At 34.2% G+C, this 17,872-nt stretch overlaps 1 protein-coding gene across 2 annotated transcripts in view; it reads right to left on the bottom strand.

The window, feature by feature from the left end:
- ESYT2 (extended synaptotagmin 2) overlaps positions 1-17,872 on the bottom strand; it is a 110,135-nt gene that overhangs the window by 6,794 nt on the left and 85,469 nt on the right. Inside the window, exons 13-19 of one of the 2 annotated variants that reach the window (XM_044679647.1) lie at positions 17,361-17,456; positions 11,643-11,705; positions 9,227-9,301; positions 7,503-7,589; positions 5,948-6,097; positions 1,683-2,071; positions 342-440 (exon numbers count right to left, since the gene is read on the bottom strand). In XM_044679647.1, coding sequence (XP_044535582.1) covers positions 342-440; positions 1,683-2,071; positions 5,948-6,097; positions 7,503-7,589; positions 9,227-9,301; positions 11,643-11,705; positions 17,361-17,456 — 959 coding nt within the window. The remainder of the gene's footprint in view (positions 1-341; positions 441-1,682; positions 2,072-5,947; positions 6,098-7,502; positions 7,590-9,226; positions 9,302-11,642; positions 11,706-17,360; positions 17,457-17,872) is intronic. The other variant, XM_044679648.1, reaches the window with a different exon arrangement.

The raw sequence follows: 17,872 nt of genomic DNA, 5'->3' as shown, positions 1-17,872 counted from the left end.
ATAAACTTTGCCCAACCATCTTATTTCTAGCAAATATATTTAATGAGAACAAGGTATCTTAACAAGTGCTTTTTGAAGCAGATTTTATATATCTTATTTGGCCTCCTGTAATATATGGAAAATTAATATTAATAGTTGTCATGTTGTTCTATTAAAAGAAAGAATTTCCTATGTACTACTTAGAATGACTTTTAAAATAAGGCCAAACTTGGATTTTTCTATTTGAATGTAATATATATTTAAATTGTCCACTTAAAAAGTAAAACTTAAATGGTACCATAACATTTTGAAGTCATCAAAAAAAACTCTAATACACATCAATCAGGATCTATAATGCTCACCTACAGGAATGCACAACAACAATAAGTTTGTTTCTTTGTGAACTGTGACGTATTGTCAGCTGAATCTGCCCAAGGGGAGACTGCCCCAGTGTTGTTCCACTGTGGTAGAAAAAAAAAGAGAAGAGAAATTAGTTATTCCCAATCAACACTTCACATAAAATCCAGAGATTATGATATAATCATTTTTATTCAGTGAAAAGGTATCATATGATCATTCAGAAGTATACTTGTCATAAATTATTCAGAGACTATAAACATAATTTTTACAAAGAAACATTAGGCAAATTTCGGAGATATGTCTTGAATATTGTTTACTCATACCCTCACTACTGCTCAAAATTATTTAATTTTTCACTTAGAAGTTAACTTCCAAATGATACAAGCATGTTTCTTGTACAGTATTCTAAAGATATAAACTGATTATCACTTGGACTTTATGAAATAAGGTTCATCAGATAAAGAACTTCTCTAGGAGGAAGTAGTAAGAAGAGGAGGAATGACAATGATGAGTAAGATAGAGCCCATGTTCAGCTGTTGAGAGATCTAATTAAATCAACTCATGATATAAACCTGAAACACAGGAAGGACTTTACAGGCCAAGGACATTATTGTCTCTGAAGAAACAGGTGCCTAAGAAGAGCATCTAGGGCCAGGCCTCTTTACAAACACACTAAGATGATTTCTGCTACCACTTAATAAGAAGTATTCCCTGCTTCTCCTTTTTTCTTGCAGTTCTGATGTGAAGCAGACTTATTTCTAATGCTGTGAAAAAAGCTTTCAAAGGTCAATTTTAATTCCCTCCACTGAGAGGAAAGGTCAGCCACATTAAGCAAGAAATAAGCTTATCTAATGAAAAATATTAATAATATTTGCTAATCTGAGAATTTAAGACAAGATAGATATTACAAGTAAAACAAAAATGGGGAGTTGAATATCAACATCCCCCTAACAGGAATCTGTCACTCCAGCTTTTTAGATTTCTTAGTGACCGTAGTATTTTACTAAGCCCTTACTAGTTTTTACAGTACCTTTACTAGCCTTCTATTTCTGTCTCCTCTTTCCTATTCCTGAAACCTTTTCTCTTCTTTTCCACATTTTTAATATGTTAATTACTGGATTCTTAAGAAATGTCATCTTTAATTTCAAAGTTATTCAAAAACCACAATCAGATAATGTCACCTAATGTTTTAAGTTGTTCTCTTAAAACCAGCTTCAGGTGACTTTTTCCTCCCCATGATAATCCAAGTGAAAACTGACTATTTCTATTTTGTAACATCCTCTCCATGATTTTCCCAAACTGTACAATAGGTAAAAAAATAAACCAGGTATTGAAGACTCTACTTTTCGAGCTGTCGAAGTCTTTGCCGTAGTTCCTGCGTGGCAATGGGCAGTGAGATGTCGGATGCAATGCTTGGGGTGGGCTCCTTGATGGAAAGGTGGCTCGGGGAAGAGGTAACGTTGGATGTGGGGAGGCTGGAAGAGCTTTGGCTGAGATCAGATGGCCACTGAGGACTAGCATTAGGAGGCTGGCCTTTTTCATCCACATCAGGCTTTCTTGGATTTTCACAGACTGGCGGGGCTGACACCATCTTGCTGGAATCCAAAGCAACAGGGGCAGTGATATGAGATTTGACAGATGTTTTCCTCCCTTCTTTGGAAACAGAGGGTCGCTTAACTTGAGCAGAATGTTGGTGATCTGGAGACCTTTCTTGTTTTTCAAGATAAAGTACCTAGGGAAGTAGAAAGCAAAAATACAAAATGGAAAAATTCCAATAATTCAGCTCAATAAACTTTTATGTAGGCCATGACACGCAACATGCTTAGCACAGAGGATACAAAGACAAAATTTGAGTCCCTGCCCTCAGGGAATTTATGTTCTAAGCAAGGGGATGCATCATGTACAAAAATAAGTGTATACAAGGTATATAATATGAATTAAATACAATTATTTCAGGAGAGAAAACATCTACGCTTAGAGTGACCTGGAAAAAGCCATAGGTTGCAGGTGGCACCTAAGCTAAGTCTTGAAGAATTAGTTTTTAAGATGCAGAGCTAAGAAAGATTTGCATTACAATCATGGAGAGCAGTCTGTGCAAAGGCTCAGAGGTGGGACATAAAGACAAATGCGAGAATGGATTGAACACAATGTATGAGGAACGGTAATATGAAATAAATCTAGAAAGGCTGACATGCAACACTGTCAAAGAGCTTTAAAGAGCAAAGAGAAAACATCCTATTTCTTCTGAAAGGCAACAGACAGGCGATTCTTTAAAGGTAGTGGGCATGGTCAGAAAGGTGCTTTAGGAAGATTCCTTGGGCAGGTGTATGGAGGCCTGCCTGGAGAAGGGGGAGATGACTAATTATGAAGCTGTTGCAATCATCCAGACAAGAGTGGTGAAAATGGCAACAAAGGTGATGGCTGTGTCAGCAGAGATGGGGACAGATAGGAGAGTGGCTGAGATGGTATGATCAGAAAAACAAACTCGCTAGACATGGAGATGGAAGGAAAGGGAAAAATGATAGGCTTTAAATTTGTGAGGACTTAAACTGGTATGACTAGTAGAACGGTGGGGACCTCAAAAGAAAAAGGGAAGTTAGAAGGAAAAGATGACTCTAATTGCTTAGTCAAGGGGCTAAGACAGATTCAAATGTGAAAACATCAATTTTTGGTTTCTATATGAAATCTACTGCCAAATACTGCCTTTTCCCCCCTTTTAGTAATTTATTCTGAATCCACTCTTTGTGCTCCATAGCTAGTTACAGTTTAAGTCTATGTCCTTTGTTATCTTATCTGAATTCACTGCAATTTTCAATATACTAACTACTTAGCTTCAAAATCTACTAGTAATTAATTTGAATAAAAACTTTTTCTTTATTATTTTAACTACATAATTTTCTCCATTTCTCTTCCCCTCTTTAAAAATAAAACAAAATATGCTAATGGATTGCTATTTTTTGGATCAGAACCAAGTTTCTCTTTCAAAACTTTTTTCAAGTTTTCCCAAAGATTCTCCTTTTCTCCACCATATTTTTCCTTTTTCTCTTGTTCAACTGTGCTTCCTTGATTTTATCACTTACACATCCCTCTAGATTACAATTTATGTTTCATATGACTTCTTTTTCTTCCTTCCTTCTAATAATCAGCCAATAACTATTTCCTCCATGTGAAATTCTTCTTTAAATGGAAAACAGAGCTCTAACTCAACCTGGCTCCTTCTGTCTAAACATGTACATTTGGGGGGCAGACAGGTGGCTCAGTGGAATGAGAGCTAGGCCTAGAGATGAGAAGTCCTAGGTTCAATCTGGCCTCAGACACTTCCTAACTATGTGACTCTGGGCAAGTCACTTAACCCCAACTGCCTAGCCCTCACCACTCTTCTGATGGAAGGTAAGGGCTTAAAAATTTTTTTTTGATTAGAATAAACATATACATTTGCATGACTTTCTCTCTAACACATAACCTATACCATCCCTCTGGTGTTTGCTTTTGGTTAATAAATACCTTTCTTTCCAGGAAATCTCTTCAAAATTATTCTCTAAAATTACCTTTGATTTGTAGCTCTCCATCCATGAATTTTTACCAAAGATCTATCTGAATGAAAATTCTTAGCAGAATAATGTCTCTTTTTCATATATGTCTCTGTGTGTGGGTGTAAAATGCACACACATGCATAATATACACAAAACGTATCTCAAACTCAGCACGTCCTGCCTCCCGCTATCTTCCTGGTTACTTGAGGGAGGACACCATCACTGTTCCAATCTCCCATGCTCATTATTTGGTGTTCTCCTAGATTCCTCATACCACATATCCAATCAATTGATAAATCTTGACCTTTATATCTCTAAATCTCTTGGCTAATGCCTCTTCTCTCTCCTCACACAGGTATCACTTTATTTAAAGCCTCTCATCCTTGCCACAAGTCTTCTGTTTCTTCAGGTTATGCTCTACACAGTTACCACAGTGCTTTCTTTTGCACAGATTTGACCATATCACTTTCTTGCTCAAAAATGTCAGCTAATAAGCCAATAGGCTCTAGGGCCAAATATAAACTCCAGGTTGTTTTTTAAAGCCTTTCAAAACCTGCTTCCAACATATCTTTCTAAGCTCCTTATGTGTTGCTCCCCTGACCTTGATGTTAGAGTTCAGCCAAACTGACTTTTCCTTGTTCCTCATACATGGCAATCTTTATATCATCTCCCTGTCTTGTATAAACCATTGCCTATGGCTGAAATGTACTCTCCTCTTTCATCTCTGAGGCAAAAAATATAATCACCTTTTATACAATATCTTTCCCAATCCCCCCAACTGCTAGTGCCCTACGTGATGATATTAATCCTACCCTGTCTATTTTTAGATTTAATCACCAGAAGTGAAAACACACCACTTACACCCGAGTGGGGGAGGTCTGTAACCCACATGTGCAAAAGTGTTTGACAAATCAGAATGGACTGACTGCAATCTGGACAGTCCTAGGCAAAGTTTAAGCTGTGATTGGTACATGTAAAATAGAAGGAATGCACAGGAAGTAACGCAAAAGAAGTGCCTTTAAAAGGGAGTGACAGCTTCCTGTAGTGGGTGTAGTTCATTCTTCAGAGTTGGAATTCGCCAAGAATCTGCTTACTGGACCTGAGACCTTGGACTCAGTGAGACTGTTCTTAAATCTCTCCCTTTGAACTACCATGTGGTGAGTGAAATGACTGACTTTTTCCTGGATCTTTTCTGAAGAGACTCCCCTCTTGAGAGAGGTTTTGTGACTGAAGCCTTTGCTTTGTTCATCCCTAGGCACAAGGCTGAGGCCCCTCTGGTTGAGGACTAATGAGCCCTGCCTGGGTTGATCCAGGGGCCAGAGCAAATTACTTAGTGTGTTAGGTTAGATGTCTTACCCTATCCTCTCTCTGATTTTCTCTACTTTCACTCTCTCCTATATTTTATAAATAAATTGCTAAAAAAATTTTGAAATTGATATTCATTCAATTCCTGGTGACCCTCTCTTGAATCAGTCCAACCATAATATTTCCCCTTAACACCTGTCTCATTACCATATATTTAATTATTTTATGTTTACTTTGTATTTAGTATGAATATACACTTACTGTGTATGTAACTTCATATATAAACACACATATAAGTTTTCTTTCAATAGTGTAAGCTCCTTGAGAATAGGGATTATTCATCACAATGAATGGGGAATGATTTTTCTTTCATATATAATAGTAGCATAATATTATTTCATGAAGATAGAACAGAATATGTAGTTTGTAGTAGTAACTCAATTAGTATTCCTTGATTGAGAGAGAAAGACAGACAGACAGACAGAGACAGAGAAAGGATTATTTCATTTTTGTCTTTGTAGCCTCATGTCTGAGTCAGTTTCTGACCCTTAGAAAGTGAATAATAAATGTTGATTGTTGTTCAAGTATCACCTAATGTATATGTACAAACCATGTCAGTTTATTCATTCAAGTTGTTCAAATAGCCTACAAAACTTCTTATAAATACAAATTGGCCAAATGTACTTGTATGGAAAAATCCAAAAAGTATACAGCAACTCTTTTAAAGTTCTTCTTCTATTACTATATTGATTTCTAAAGACCATAAATACCCTTAGGGCAATCTTCATTTTGATAGTGCTGTTTGGACCAGAATTACTGAGTTGGAACCGTTGATTCATAGTCAAGTCATCACTTGCTAGTAGCTGGCTGAGAGGAATCTTCAGGTTCCCCAAGGAACACTGATGTTGTTCATCCTTGACCTATAAGAAATAAAAAAGCAGGATATATGTTTCATATTTGCGGGGGGAAATACTGTAGGTAAATGAAGGAAAAGATAGTTTTGGCAAAACTGATTTTACTTAGGCATATCCTTCCCCAACTGATTAACCCATTGTAGAAGATCTTTACTAAGATATAAATCAGTATCAGGAAACTATATGTTCTACAAATACACTGTCTGGAATACAGATGATACTTTCTTTTATGGTACCAGGAGACTCTTGTGCTCAGAGATGACAGACCATCTAAACCTATTAGGGGTCAGAAAAGAGACTCTTTAAACCCCTTTAGGAACATATAGCATTCCTATATTAGTTTTAATATGAATAGAATGGAGGAATAATGTAATAAACACACATTTATAGTGGGAAAGCTTTTTTGTTTTATACTTCATGAAGTTCATACCTAGAGGATTATAATTAATATACATGAAACATTTTTTTTTCCCTCCAGAGACTGCGTCTCCCTATTTTGCCCATGCTGTAACTGCACTGGTCTCTCCTAGGTCTAATTCCACTTCTGATTAGCTCTTGTTTGCCACTCATTGTGTGATGCCTCATTCACAGAGTTTTATTATTCAGCATAATTATTTAATTATTAATTAATTCATATTAATATGTAGTAATAGTAATAACCTATTTCATATGGATAACCAATTAGCTTAGTATACTGCTGTGCAGAACTCCTGAACATGAGTGATCTTTAGCTTCCTTCCCCAGGAGCAGAGATTACAAATATGTTATTATTTCTAGCGATAATTTGTGGTGACATCATGATAAATCACAATATAGATCTTTTTATAATTACTAGCATTTTTAAACCCTCGTGGGAATTAATTAATGGAATTTAAAGTTTCCCTGCTTAAAAAGAAAGTGGAGAACTGAAAATCTCAAAAAACAAAAAGGAAGGTAAAATAGTCATTAAAATAGACTTAAAGGAGTCTGGATGAAAGATGTTGTAGGAGTGTGCTCAGACATTTTAAGGATCACTGACTGCACCCAGAAATGCGACACCTTAATTCTCAATTCTCTTAGGATATATATATATATATATATATATATACACACATAAGTAAACAAGCTGGGAAGAAAAGAAGAGAGGAATTAGAAAAAAAATTTTCTAGTAAAAGTTAACGAAGGATTGGAATGTTGACAATAGTTTCAAGAAAATATTTTTTTTCATTTGTTAAAAAAGAAAAGAAAAAAATTATTTTTCTTTCAGACAAAAATTGGGAAATAAATGTCAGAAGGCAAATTTTAAAAATCAAGAGCCAATTCCCTCTCTGCTCCTTTCCCCATCTCACTTTCTGAGTGGGTTTTATTGATTCCACAATTCAGAAGTAGGGATGGGTGGGGGGGATGGAGGTGGGGAAAGCAAGCAAAATACCTCAATTTCAAGGTCCTGACGCTTGGGATTATGAACAAAGAAGGTGAAGTTTTCTTCCCAGACAGGTTCATTGGTCTTATATCGAATCTGAAAGAAGTAGCCATATATCAATTATGTAGCCTATATTTAAAATGACTTCAGTTATTTAAATGATAAAATTTTAAACTTTCAGAACTTAAATTGAGATGATGAGATAAAGTCTAGGAATAGGGATAGAGCCCCAGACCTGGGGAGAGAAGGACCTGGGTTCAAATGTGGCCTCAGACACAGTCTAGCTGTGACCCTGAGCAAGTCACTTAACTCCGCTTGCCTAGCCCTTACCACTCTTCTACCTAAAAATCAATATTTAGTGTCTATTAAGGAAGAAGAGTGGTAAGGGCCCAAACTGTTTCAGGGCATCATGGAAGTAATTTCTTTATGTATACATGCCAGTGTTCTTTCTAAAGGTTCTTAACTGGCTTCTATATAAGAGAGACAACTATTGTGTTTAACATCAAATATCTAGTTTTAGACCTGCTGATTGCAAGTCATTCAGTATATCTATGGGAGATCAATCTATATAAATCACCAAATAAACCGGTGAATTCCATACAATAAAAAAAAAAATTGGTCAACATGATTTGAAAATTGTTACTATGACTTTATTGGTCAGAAACATGCAATATTTACCATAATATAATATTAAATGATGAATATAAAAAATGTTCTATAAAAAAGAAAAGAAAACTTGACAAACATACAAATATATTGCAATGCTAAGTTATTCCCCATTTTTCTTGGCACAGTGCATATATACCTAGGAGCTTATATATTAATTTGTGATTAAGATGGAAAAAAAAGAACCAAGTTTGCCACTGAATTAAATGGACAACAGTGTGACTTCCACACTGCCTTCCCACTTTAAGAATAATCTACTTACAATATGACAATTTATCCCTAATGCTGGCAACAGTGAGGAGAAAACTTGCAAGTGTTCATTGGGTAAAATACAAACTCTTCTTTCTGACATTTTAAACCCTTTTGTAGCCTGACTCCAGTCTATCTTCCGGGGCTGATAAATATATCCACATCACGCCTCCTCCTACTGTATGCTACATTCCAGTCAAACTGGCCTACTTCCACAGCCTTCTCACCCCCTGTCCCCCAAGGTGCTCCTTGTTCAGCTGGACTTTTTAGAACCTCAGATCTGTCCTGTTAAGGCTCAAGTAAAAGGCTTCCTCCTACCAGAAACCTTTCCTGTATTCCTCTGGTTCTGAATCCTATCCCCATTACTTTATATTCATTGTGTATGAATATCTTTTGAATAAACATCTCTATATTAATTCATTTTTACATATAAGGAAGCATAGCACAAAGGATAGAGAACTGGCCTGAGTCCCAAAGACTTGGGTTAAAATCCCACCTGTGACACATTCTGGCTGGGGGAAGTCCCTAGCAGGTCACTGAGCTCAGTGCCCCCAGATCGACTCTCAAGGACTGAGTCTGTAGCAAAGTCCTGATCTTCCTTGGTAGGGGGATTTCCTCCCAGCAAGGACAAGAGAAATAACCAGAACGGTCCTTGCCCATCGTGTACAGGGAGTACCCTTTTGATGAGAATTTCATTTTTTTGAGGGATAAGACCATTTAATATTTGTTTTTATTATCCTTAGTATCTGTCACGTAAAAACATGAAATAAATGCTTCCAGAATGTTAAATGAATAGTTAAATGAAAATATTATCTTACCTTGCTCTCCTGGGCCTTGTGTCCAACTGATATTTGGACCAGAGGGTTGGGGTTGCTGTTTATTTTCTTCCCAGACTAATAACAATAATAATAACAACAAAATAAACACTTATAAGTATTTTATTCTTATTAAAAATGTTAATCTTTGACTTACAAATTCTTTCTCTTTCTTACTGGTCCTTGTGCCTTTCTATTACTTCCTAATGCTTACACTGTGGGCCTCCCTCAAGAACAAACCGGTCAGAAGACAATTCCTAAACAAAGTTCAAAGCCATAATTATATCTATCATGTAACTGAATTAAGAACAAAATGGCTGCTCACTTACAATTTAGGATATTTTTTCTTTTAAAAAACAAGTTACTTTAGAAAAATGTAACCATAATCACTTTTAATGTGTATTATCATTTTTAAAGCTAGTATGGCATAGATGGCAAAATGAATAAAGCAGAATGGATGAAAATGGAAAAAAATACATGAAATAAGCACAACCTAGAAGAAACAATTCCTCCAAAAGATGAAATATTTAAGTTAGTAATAATTTACTAAAGTCACCAAAATGTTCCTTTGATAGAAATAGGGAAAAATTCCAAAGTACCGTATGTATTCCCACATTTTGCCAAGTATATCTAAATACTGACTCTTGCCGACTAGCTATTTAGCAGTCTAACAGGAAGAAAAATGACATTTTCAAATCACTATACATTAAAAATATTTATGTAAAGCAACAATAACTTCAGAAATAAGATAATACAGTAAGAAATGAAACTTTAGCATAAGCAGCTGACAAGAAAATATGACAAAAAAACAAAATGCACAGTAATGAGGTTTATTTAGAACTTAGCCCCACAAGAGACTAACATAAGTCAAACATAAATTAAACAAATGAGTTAGTGGAAATTAATTGTAGCACATAAGGTCTCCAAAAGTTCTTTCTGGTTGCAATGTTTTAGAACCAATCTTAGAGAACCTAGCAAATTGTGTTAACTATAAAAACAAAGAACATCAAGAGTATTTGGTTGGGGGAGAGGAGAATTTCAGTTTATGATTACAGTGATGTATGTTGAGGTTAACTGCTCCTTAAACACACTAAGGGCTATCAAAATAATTCACCTCTAAAAAGACAGGCAGTTTAGACTAAGTTGTCACTGTAATAGCAAGTTCACTGTTGTACAATAGGATACTGAAATGGAATATTCAATGATATCATTAGTCTTTTTCTTCAATTCAACTCCAGTGAGAGTTATTACTTCTTCCAGTTCACTAGCTAGCAGTTGACAGTTACTTCACCTTTAAAGCTAAAGCTATTTTATGCACTATATGAAACATTTCTAATTCTCCCTTACTATTCAAGTTTAAACTAATTTTTGTAGATGTGATAGTATAAATTAACATTTGTTGAATGAATATTTGAGGTGGCAGAATTTTCTTGGGGCAGGAACATCTATCTATAAACACTTAATGGCTTCTAAACATCCGTTACAAAATATTTTTTAAAACTAGTGGAAAATAATAAAATTGATCATCATCATCAAGAGCAGAGATACTTCTATCAAACAGAATGATTGTCAAAACTTTGCCTTTTAGGAAGTGGAGCTCAGTTTTCAATATACCTCATTTAATGGAGATTTGAAGCTTCCAAAGAAAAGCTATCACCAAAGAGTACCAAAAGACATGACTTCAGATTCAACGATGGACCTTATAAGCTTATTAACTTATCATGATGGAAGAAATGATCGTTTAGTGTTCATAGAAAGTTGGTCAATAAAATGACTAAACATTAAATTTGGTGAGATTCAAATAGAATAGTAATTTTGAGAAATTTAAATCAATTAAAACGTGGGTTTAATTTAAAACAGTTAACATATCTGAGGCTTACTATGGTGTAAAGGATATTAAATTATATTCAAAGGGATTGACCTTGTTCTGTTCAGCTTTAGAGGAAAAACTACGAAATGACAGATGGAAAGTTGCAGAGAAGCAGACAAAATTCCCAACCATTAGAACTATCCCCAAGCAGCCATGGTTGTGCTACTCCTCCACAAGAGGCCTGGAAGTGGAAGCTAAATGAGCTCTTGTGGGAGCATAGAGGATCAGAGATTCAGAGCTGAAAACAATTTTAAAGATGAAGGAAGAATTCCTGTAGATGCTAAACCAGGTAGATGCTGAACCAGGTGACTTCTAACTAACTAGGAGAACCTATGATCCTGTGCAAATATTTATATTGACCTGCAAAGTGTATTTAAAATCTCCTGACTACTAACCCTTAGAAGTAAAATGTTTTTTTAATCATGCCAACAACTATTTTAAGATTTTAAATAATTTACGATGATAAGTTCATATGAAAACTAAAGGTTCATCTCTTTCAACATGATTCAGTTAACTTTGTGACCTTAATGGAAAACTGTATTAGTTTACCTTTAAAGCTTTCTGAACTGCAGCCTTCTTCAAGCCATCATGGTTAAATTCTAATGGATTACTCTTTCAAGTCAGAAGAAAATGAATATACCAAGGGTTAATACAACATGCAATGGGGAGCTCATGTAAGGTTAATGACACAAAAATGGGAATCCAAAATTTAAAAATAAAAAAAGTCCACCACCAAAACAACAAAATTAAAAAAGCAAACAGTAAAAGCCATTTGTTCACATTTCTTCAAGCACAAGAATTAATATTTAATCTGCAAATATTCCAAAATGATAACTATCCTCTCTTTTATCTTTTCTTTTTCCTCACACTTTTTCTTTTGCATTAAAAACAACAACAACAACAACAACAACACAACAATAAGCTTTTAGGCCAGGGTTGATACACTATTTTTCTGTCCCAGTCCTAGCCCTTGTTTGCACCAACTATGGTTAAAAATAAAAGGTTGACTGGAGTATGAATTGCCCTCAAGGGAAAAAAAAGAATGAGTAAAGTAAGTCTAAAGTAAGTCACAATATGACATAATTAAACAGTTGTCATACTTAAAAGCCTGCCTTTTATCCAATGTAGTTTTTAAAAAATGGCCCTGAAGAGAAACATCTGGAGGCCTCTGCTCTCTATTCTGTTACCAGCTTGCTGTCTGAACATGAATGAATAGATAACCCATAATTTGCAGGGCTTCAGTTCCTTTACCTAAAAAAATGAGACTGGGCCAGAAGCTCTCAAATTCTGTAAGTTTCATTTCTGACTCTACTCCCATAATACCCCCCATACTTCCTCCCCCTTTAAAGATAAGAACAAGTTCTCAATCTAATTTTTTCACACTCCCAAAATTATCTAAACTGCTTGTTTCATCTTGTTATGTGCAAAATTTTCTTATCATTTTGGCTGTAGTTAATTCCAAACAGTAAACCAAAATTTTCATTCTAGCAAATCCATTTATACTAATGGAAGATAACTTTATCAATTTTTGATGTTGTGGCAATCTGAAAGAATTTAGATAAAATCATGCAACTGCTTTTGACTAATTTCTAATTAATGAGACATTCAAATGACTAATTACTGCCCTCATACTCTTCAAGTTGCATAATTTAGAAGCATTTCTCATAAGTTAGGCCTCTATGGAAAATAGTGATCAATGTAATCAGATGCAAAGATACTGAAGGATTATTGATAGTCAAAAGTCAAAGTGAAATGTGGATTAATTAGTATGAAATGAAACTTATGAAATCTATAGGTATCAAAACCTTTAACGTAAGTATGATGGGCATACAGAATTTTGAATTTTTAAAGAATTCATGTAACAGAAACTAATTCATTTTATATAATCAGAAGAACAAATGTGAAAAATTCTAAGGATCACTGGCATCATGTGCGAGATGACAGCATCTGCTGCTATATTTTTACATATTAAATTAATATTACATCTTGGGAAACTAGACAAAGAGAAATACAAAATAAGCTTCTGAGAGCTATCAGTATGAAGAAAAGGGATTCCCATGCATGAAACTGCTACATTAAAATGGAGCTTGCAGAAGGGATTTAATGATGATAGGAGATCTTGACTCGGGAAAGTTCTGCACAATGATCTGAAACATGTTGAAAGTGCAATGGTTATGTGCTCACTGGTATACAATGAAGACCAGAAATGTCATAGAGGCTTACACCATCATGAATCCTTCACTGCTAATAGTCACTGACAATTCAGTTCAGGACAAGCTTCTTTTTTGAGAAAATGCTATTATAATGCTTCTATAGAAATTAATGTGAAGTAAAATTAAATTTGATAAACTTGTAAAGCAACAACAAAAATTTATGTAAGTATTAAGAAATCCTTTCCTTAAATTACTCACATCGTATTAAATAATTGAGAATAATTTATGGGAAAATAATGGGGCACATCTAATATGACATATCTCTTTTTCAATATATTTGTTTTATGATACCTTACTTTTTTAAGGGGTATGGCTCTTCCAGTAACTAGTTGTGAGAAACTGGTCAAGTCTACTTGACCCTCATTTTCCTCATCTATTTGTCCTACCATATAGGATTGTTATAAGGTAGAAATAAGAGAAGATATAACAAGATGCTTTAAAATATTATAAAGTATCACATTCTTTTTGAATTATCATGAACATTCAGTTCTCACAGATTCAAGGGTCAAATGAAGTTCAAGATTAATTCACAAAATATTGAAGGATTCGTATAGCTAGGATTTTGCTGTGTGTGTGTGTGTGTGTGTGTGTGTGTGTGTGTGTGTGTGTGTGTGTGTGTATTTATTTTGGAAGCTATCTGTAACTTTCTCAAAAAGTGAAAGTAACTATATAGAACCAAGGTGGGGTGGGGGGGATCAATTAAATGAATCAGATCATTAAAGGATGAGATTATAGGAAAGAGGCAAAGAAGCCAGTATCCACATCAGAATCAAGACTTTAGTGAACTCTCAACTACCCATTTTGGGAAACATCTAAGCTCCAACCACTTCCTCTCTAAATAATAATTTGGGAATTATTTTACTGGTTGCACAACTCCATCAGAAAATGAACTTCAGAAAAAAATAGCTGACATATAAATAATAGTGTTTTCTTTGTTAGAAGCCATGAATGAGGAGGAAAGAAAAAATATGAAGTCTTTGATTTTCTATTAATCTCATAACTATTAGATACCTATTTTGTGCAAAATACACGTGCTTCTCCTCACTGCCATCACAGATAATTGAGAGTTGACTATTGTTAGAATATAGAGCAAAAGAATAGAGTCAGAGATTAGTTAAAAATTTAAAACTAATTATTTTGTTGGTGCAGGGCACTGGACTAAAGAGAAGGACAACTGGAAGCTCTAAAATCATCTTTACATCTTACTTGAAAAGGAATCACAAGGAGAATTTTATCAATAAAACTTAAATTCCTCCAAAATGTTCTTCTGTTGTATGCCAAAATCAACCTAAGGGTCTGAATCTATGACTTCTTAAAAATACACTCAGCTTGTGCTTCTCATCATAAGATGTAATATACTTACCAATTTTATATTAAAAACAAAAATATAAAGTAGCACAACAAAATGCATAATAGTAGAAACCATGCAAGGAAATCAAATAAGCATGCTTGGTCATTCCATTAAAGTTGATTGCTTTAAAAGCACCAGTCCACACTCCAGCAGTCTCCAATTAAAAAGGAAAAAAGTAGAACACCAGAGAACTCACAAATAGGGCTCTATAGACTGAGGTAGTATTTTCACAAAAGACTAGTCCCGATGCTCTCCTCTCTTTTAAGTAGCCACACCCAAAGTTTCCCTCGTAGATACTCTTAAGAAGGTGAAAATGGAAGGAGAAAGCAAAGAGTGATGGATTGTGGTAAAATGAATGCACAAGAAGCCCTTCTAGTATAAGAGTGTAAAGAAAGAGTCAAAGGATTCCACAACAGCTCGCAGAAAGACCCAGTGAGCAAGCTTTTTAAAAAGTCAGTAATTTGGCAAGTAAATAATTTCCAAAAATTCTTTGCCTCTCTCAGCCATATAGTTCATGCACAAAGTGACCTTTATGAAATATTTAAGCATGTTCATTTTTTTACATTCTCCAAATTTTAACACTATACAAGTTATATAATCTTGAAGCTCCCTAACCTGATCAACTTGCTATTTTTTTTTTAAATACAGAGTACATTCTAAAAGGCTTAATATAACTAAATTGAAGTTTTTAAAAGAAACAATTAGAATGAAAGATAATAACTCTGGTAAGGTTCTATTATCAGAAAATGAGCCACAAAGTCCAAATATATTAGATCACATAAACTACACATGTTGACCAAAAAATGTTTAAGACAGCATTCTATAAGGCAAGGATAGATATAATACATGTTCTTCCTTTTGATGTAAGATAAAGTATGCAAAATGTATAAACCTACACATACACATAAAATGTTTAAAAAGCTCAAGAGAAAACTGGAAAGAAAAAAGGAACAGTGTAAACTATCATCATAAAACAAAAATGTGGTAGTGATTAGAGTGAAGAAGTATTGGATGTCTTCCTGAGCAGTAAAGCAAAATCAGAGGTGTTAACGTTTGATAAAGTTAAAGAATCTTTCATTATTTACTAGTTCTATCAAGTAAACTATAAAAATAGTCCAAGAAGAAAGAGGTGACTAGCTGAGGAACTTATACAAATAATGAATTGTGCTATGGCTCCATTTTAATTTTATAAAAGTACATATGTATCTCCATATCAATTTACACACACACACACACACACACACACACACACATTTCTCCATGAGTCAAAAACAAAAACGGGGAAAATTCTCTAGCCACATATTCACTAGGGCCTATAGTACGGAACTGTCCTCAAAAGTTAATTAGAAGTTAGTCAGTTAAATAAATAAAAGTCAAGCATTCGATGTCTAAGAGGTTTCTTTTTGACTAGATTAACTGAAACTGTACATTAAAGGAAAATAAAAATAGTCATTTAATAGAATGTGAATGCAGCCAATTAAGAAAGTACAACTAGAAAGATCTATTACATTTGAAAATAAGAAAAGCATTAAATTGCATTGCGTTTGTTAGTTTTTTGCTAAGAACTTTAGGAGAACACCAAATTGCATTTCTAATTTAACATAGTGGTTTTTTTCCTCCAAATTTTAACCTGATTTTTGAAAATGACAAATTTGCTTCAAAACTTGATATATGTATACAGCATTCTGAATTGAAATTAAGAAAAATGTTTAAAAATAATTTGTTGATACTTCTAAATTTAAAGAAAGTTATGTTTAAAGAAAGATTAGCTTACTTTTTTCCCTTATAATATAAACAACAATCAAGTATTAACAATTTTGAATGTCATATAAAAATAGAAATATGCTCCCAACCCACACCTGCCATTCTCTTCCAGCTTACTCTATAATCTGGAAACTAAAAAGAGTAAATACTTTACCTACTGAATTCAAATAAAGTTAGAATGCAACAAGAATTTGGATTTTGAAATTAAATTCCAGTTTGTTGTTTTTCTGCTTCAGTGAATTATAATTTCTACTTCTGGTTCACATTTTATTGATAATTGATAACCATTAATATAATTTTTTACTCCTTTATCCAGCAGTCTCTCTTTAGGGCTACTCTTCATTGTTTTTTTTTTTTTTTCACTGATTTCACTTCCCCACTCCCTTTCTCTCCCAATAAGACCCTCCCTTAAATAGAAAAGTACAATTAAACAAAACCATCTAATCCTCTACTCATAGCTGAAACTATAAGCCTCACTGTCATTAGTAGCCCAACAGCCAACTAGGAGCAGCATTAAAACCTACTGCCTCTCTAATGAGTAGAGATGCGTATGTCTCATTCTCAGTCATTTGGAGTCAAGATTGATTACTGAATGATATTAATTAGTCACACTCCTAATTTTAAGAATAAAAATCCGATGTTTAGTTTTCCAGGCACAGAAGTTTAATCATATTTGAGAAATCAATACATATACACAAATCCTATAAATGAGATCAGTTGAAAGAAATATGAAAATCAAAATTTGCTTCCTAAACCAAATTAAAACGCATTGTCTTTTTTCTGAGACACAAAGTGACTAACAGTGTGCACATAAAAACATGACCGAGGTTAGAACATGTGGCACAACGTGGTTCATAGAAGCAGTGGGGCACATTCTCAAGCAAAAGTGCTAAAAGGAAATAGAAACATCCAAGAGAGTCACCAGAGGGTATAACTTACTGGAAGATTTCTTGCCGAATCCAAATATAATATAAGCAACGCAGAAGAAAGGCCGTCATTGGCTTGATTTTTGTCAGCCTTAATGCCTGTTAGCACCTAAAAAAGGAAGTACTTGTTAGAAAAATTTTGACAATCTGTATAATACATTACATTATTTTCATTCAACTAATCAGGAACATTAGTCAAAACCAATGCTTTCCATGAGCTCAGTGACAAATAAGATAATACAGAAGCAAACATGAGTGTCGTGCAGTCTGACAGCAATGATCTTTATTTGCTGTATAATTGTTTAATAAATGGTTCATTTGACATCTGGATCTTTAATCTCTCATAGTAAATTTTTGCTCTTACAAAGATGATATTAATCACATAAAATTGAAGCTTAGGTAAATCAGATAGAATGTCCTGTAAATTGATTTTAAAATGCCTTGAATCTTAAGATGTTAAGAACATGGCACATAATCTTGCTTAGAAATAACAAGAAATCATATGAAAACAAAAATAATATTGTC

This window comes from Gracilinanus agilis, chromosome 5, assembly GCF_016433145.1.
Source record: "Gracilinanus agilis isolate LMUSP501 chromosome 5, AgileGrace, whole genome shotgun sequence".
Lineage (NCBI taxonomy): Eukaryota > Metazoa > Chordata > Mammalia > Didelphimorphia > Didelphidae > Gracilinanus > Gracilinanus agilis.
Note: the sequence above shows the minus strand (reverse complement) of the source record. Positions and strands in the feature narration are given on the sequence as shown.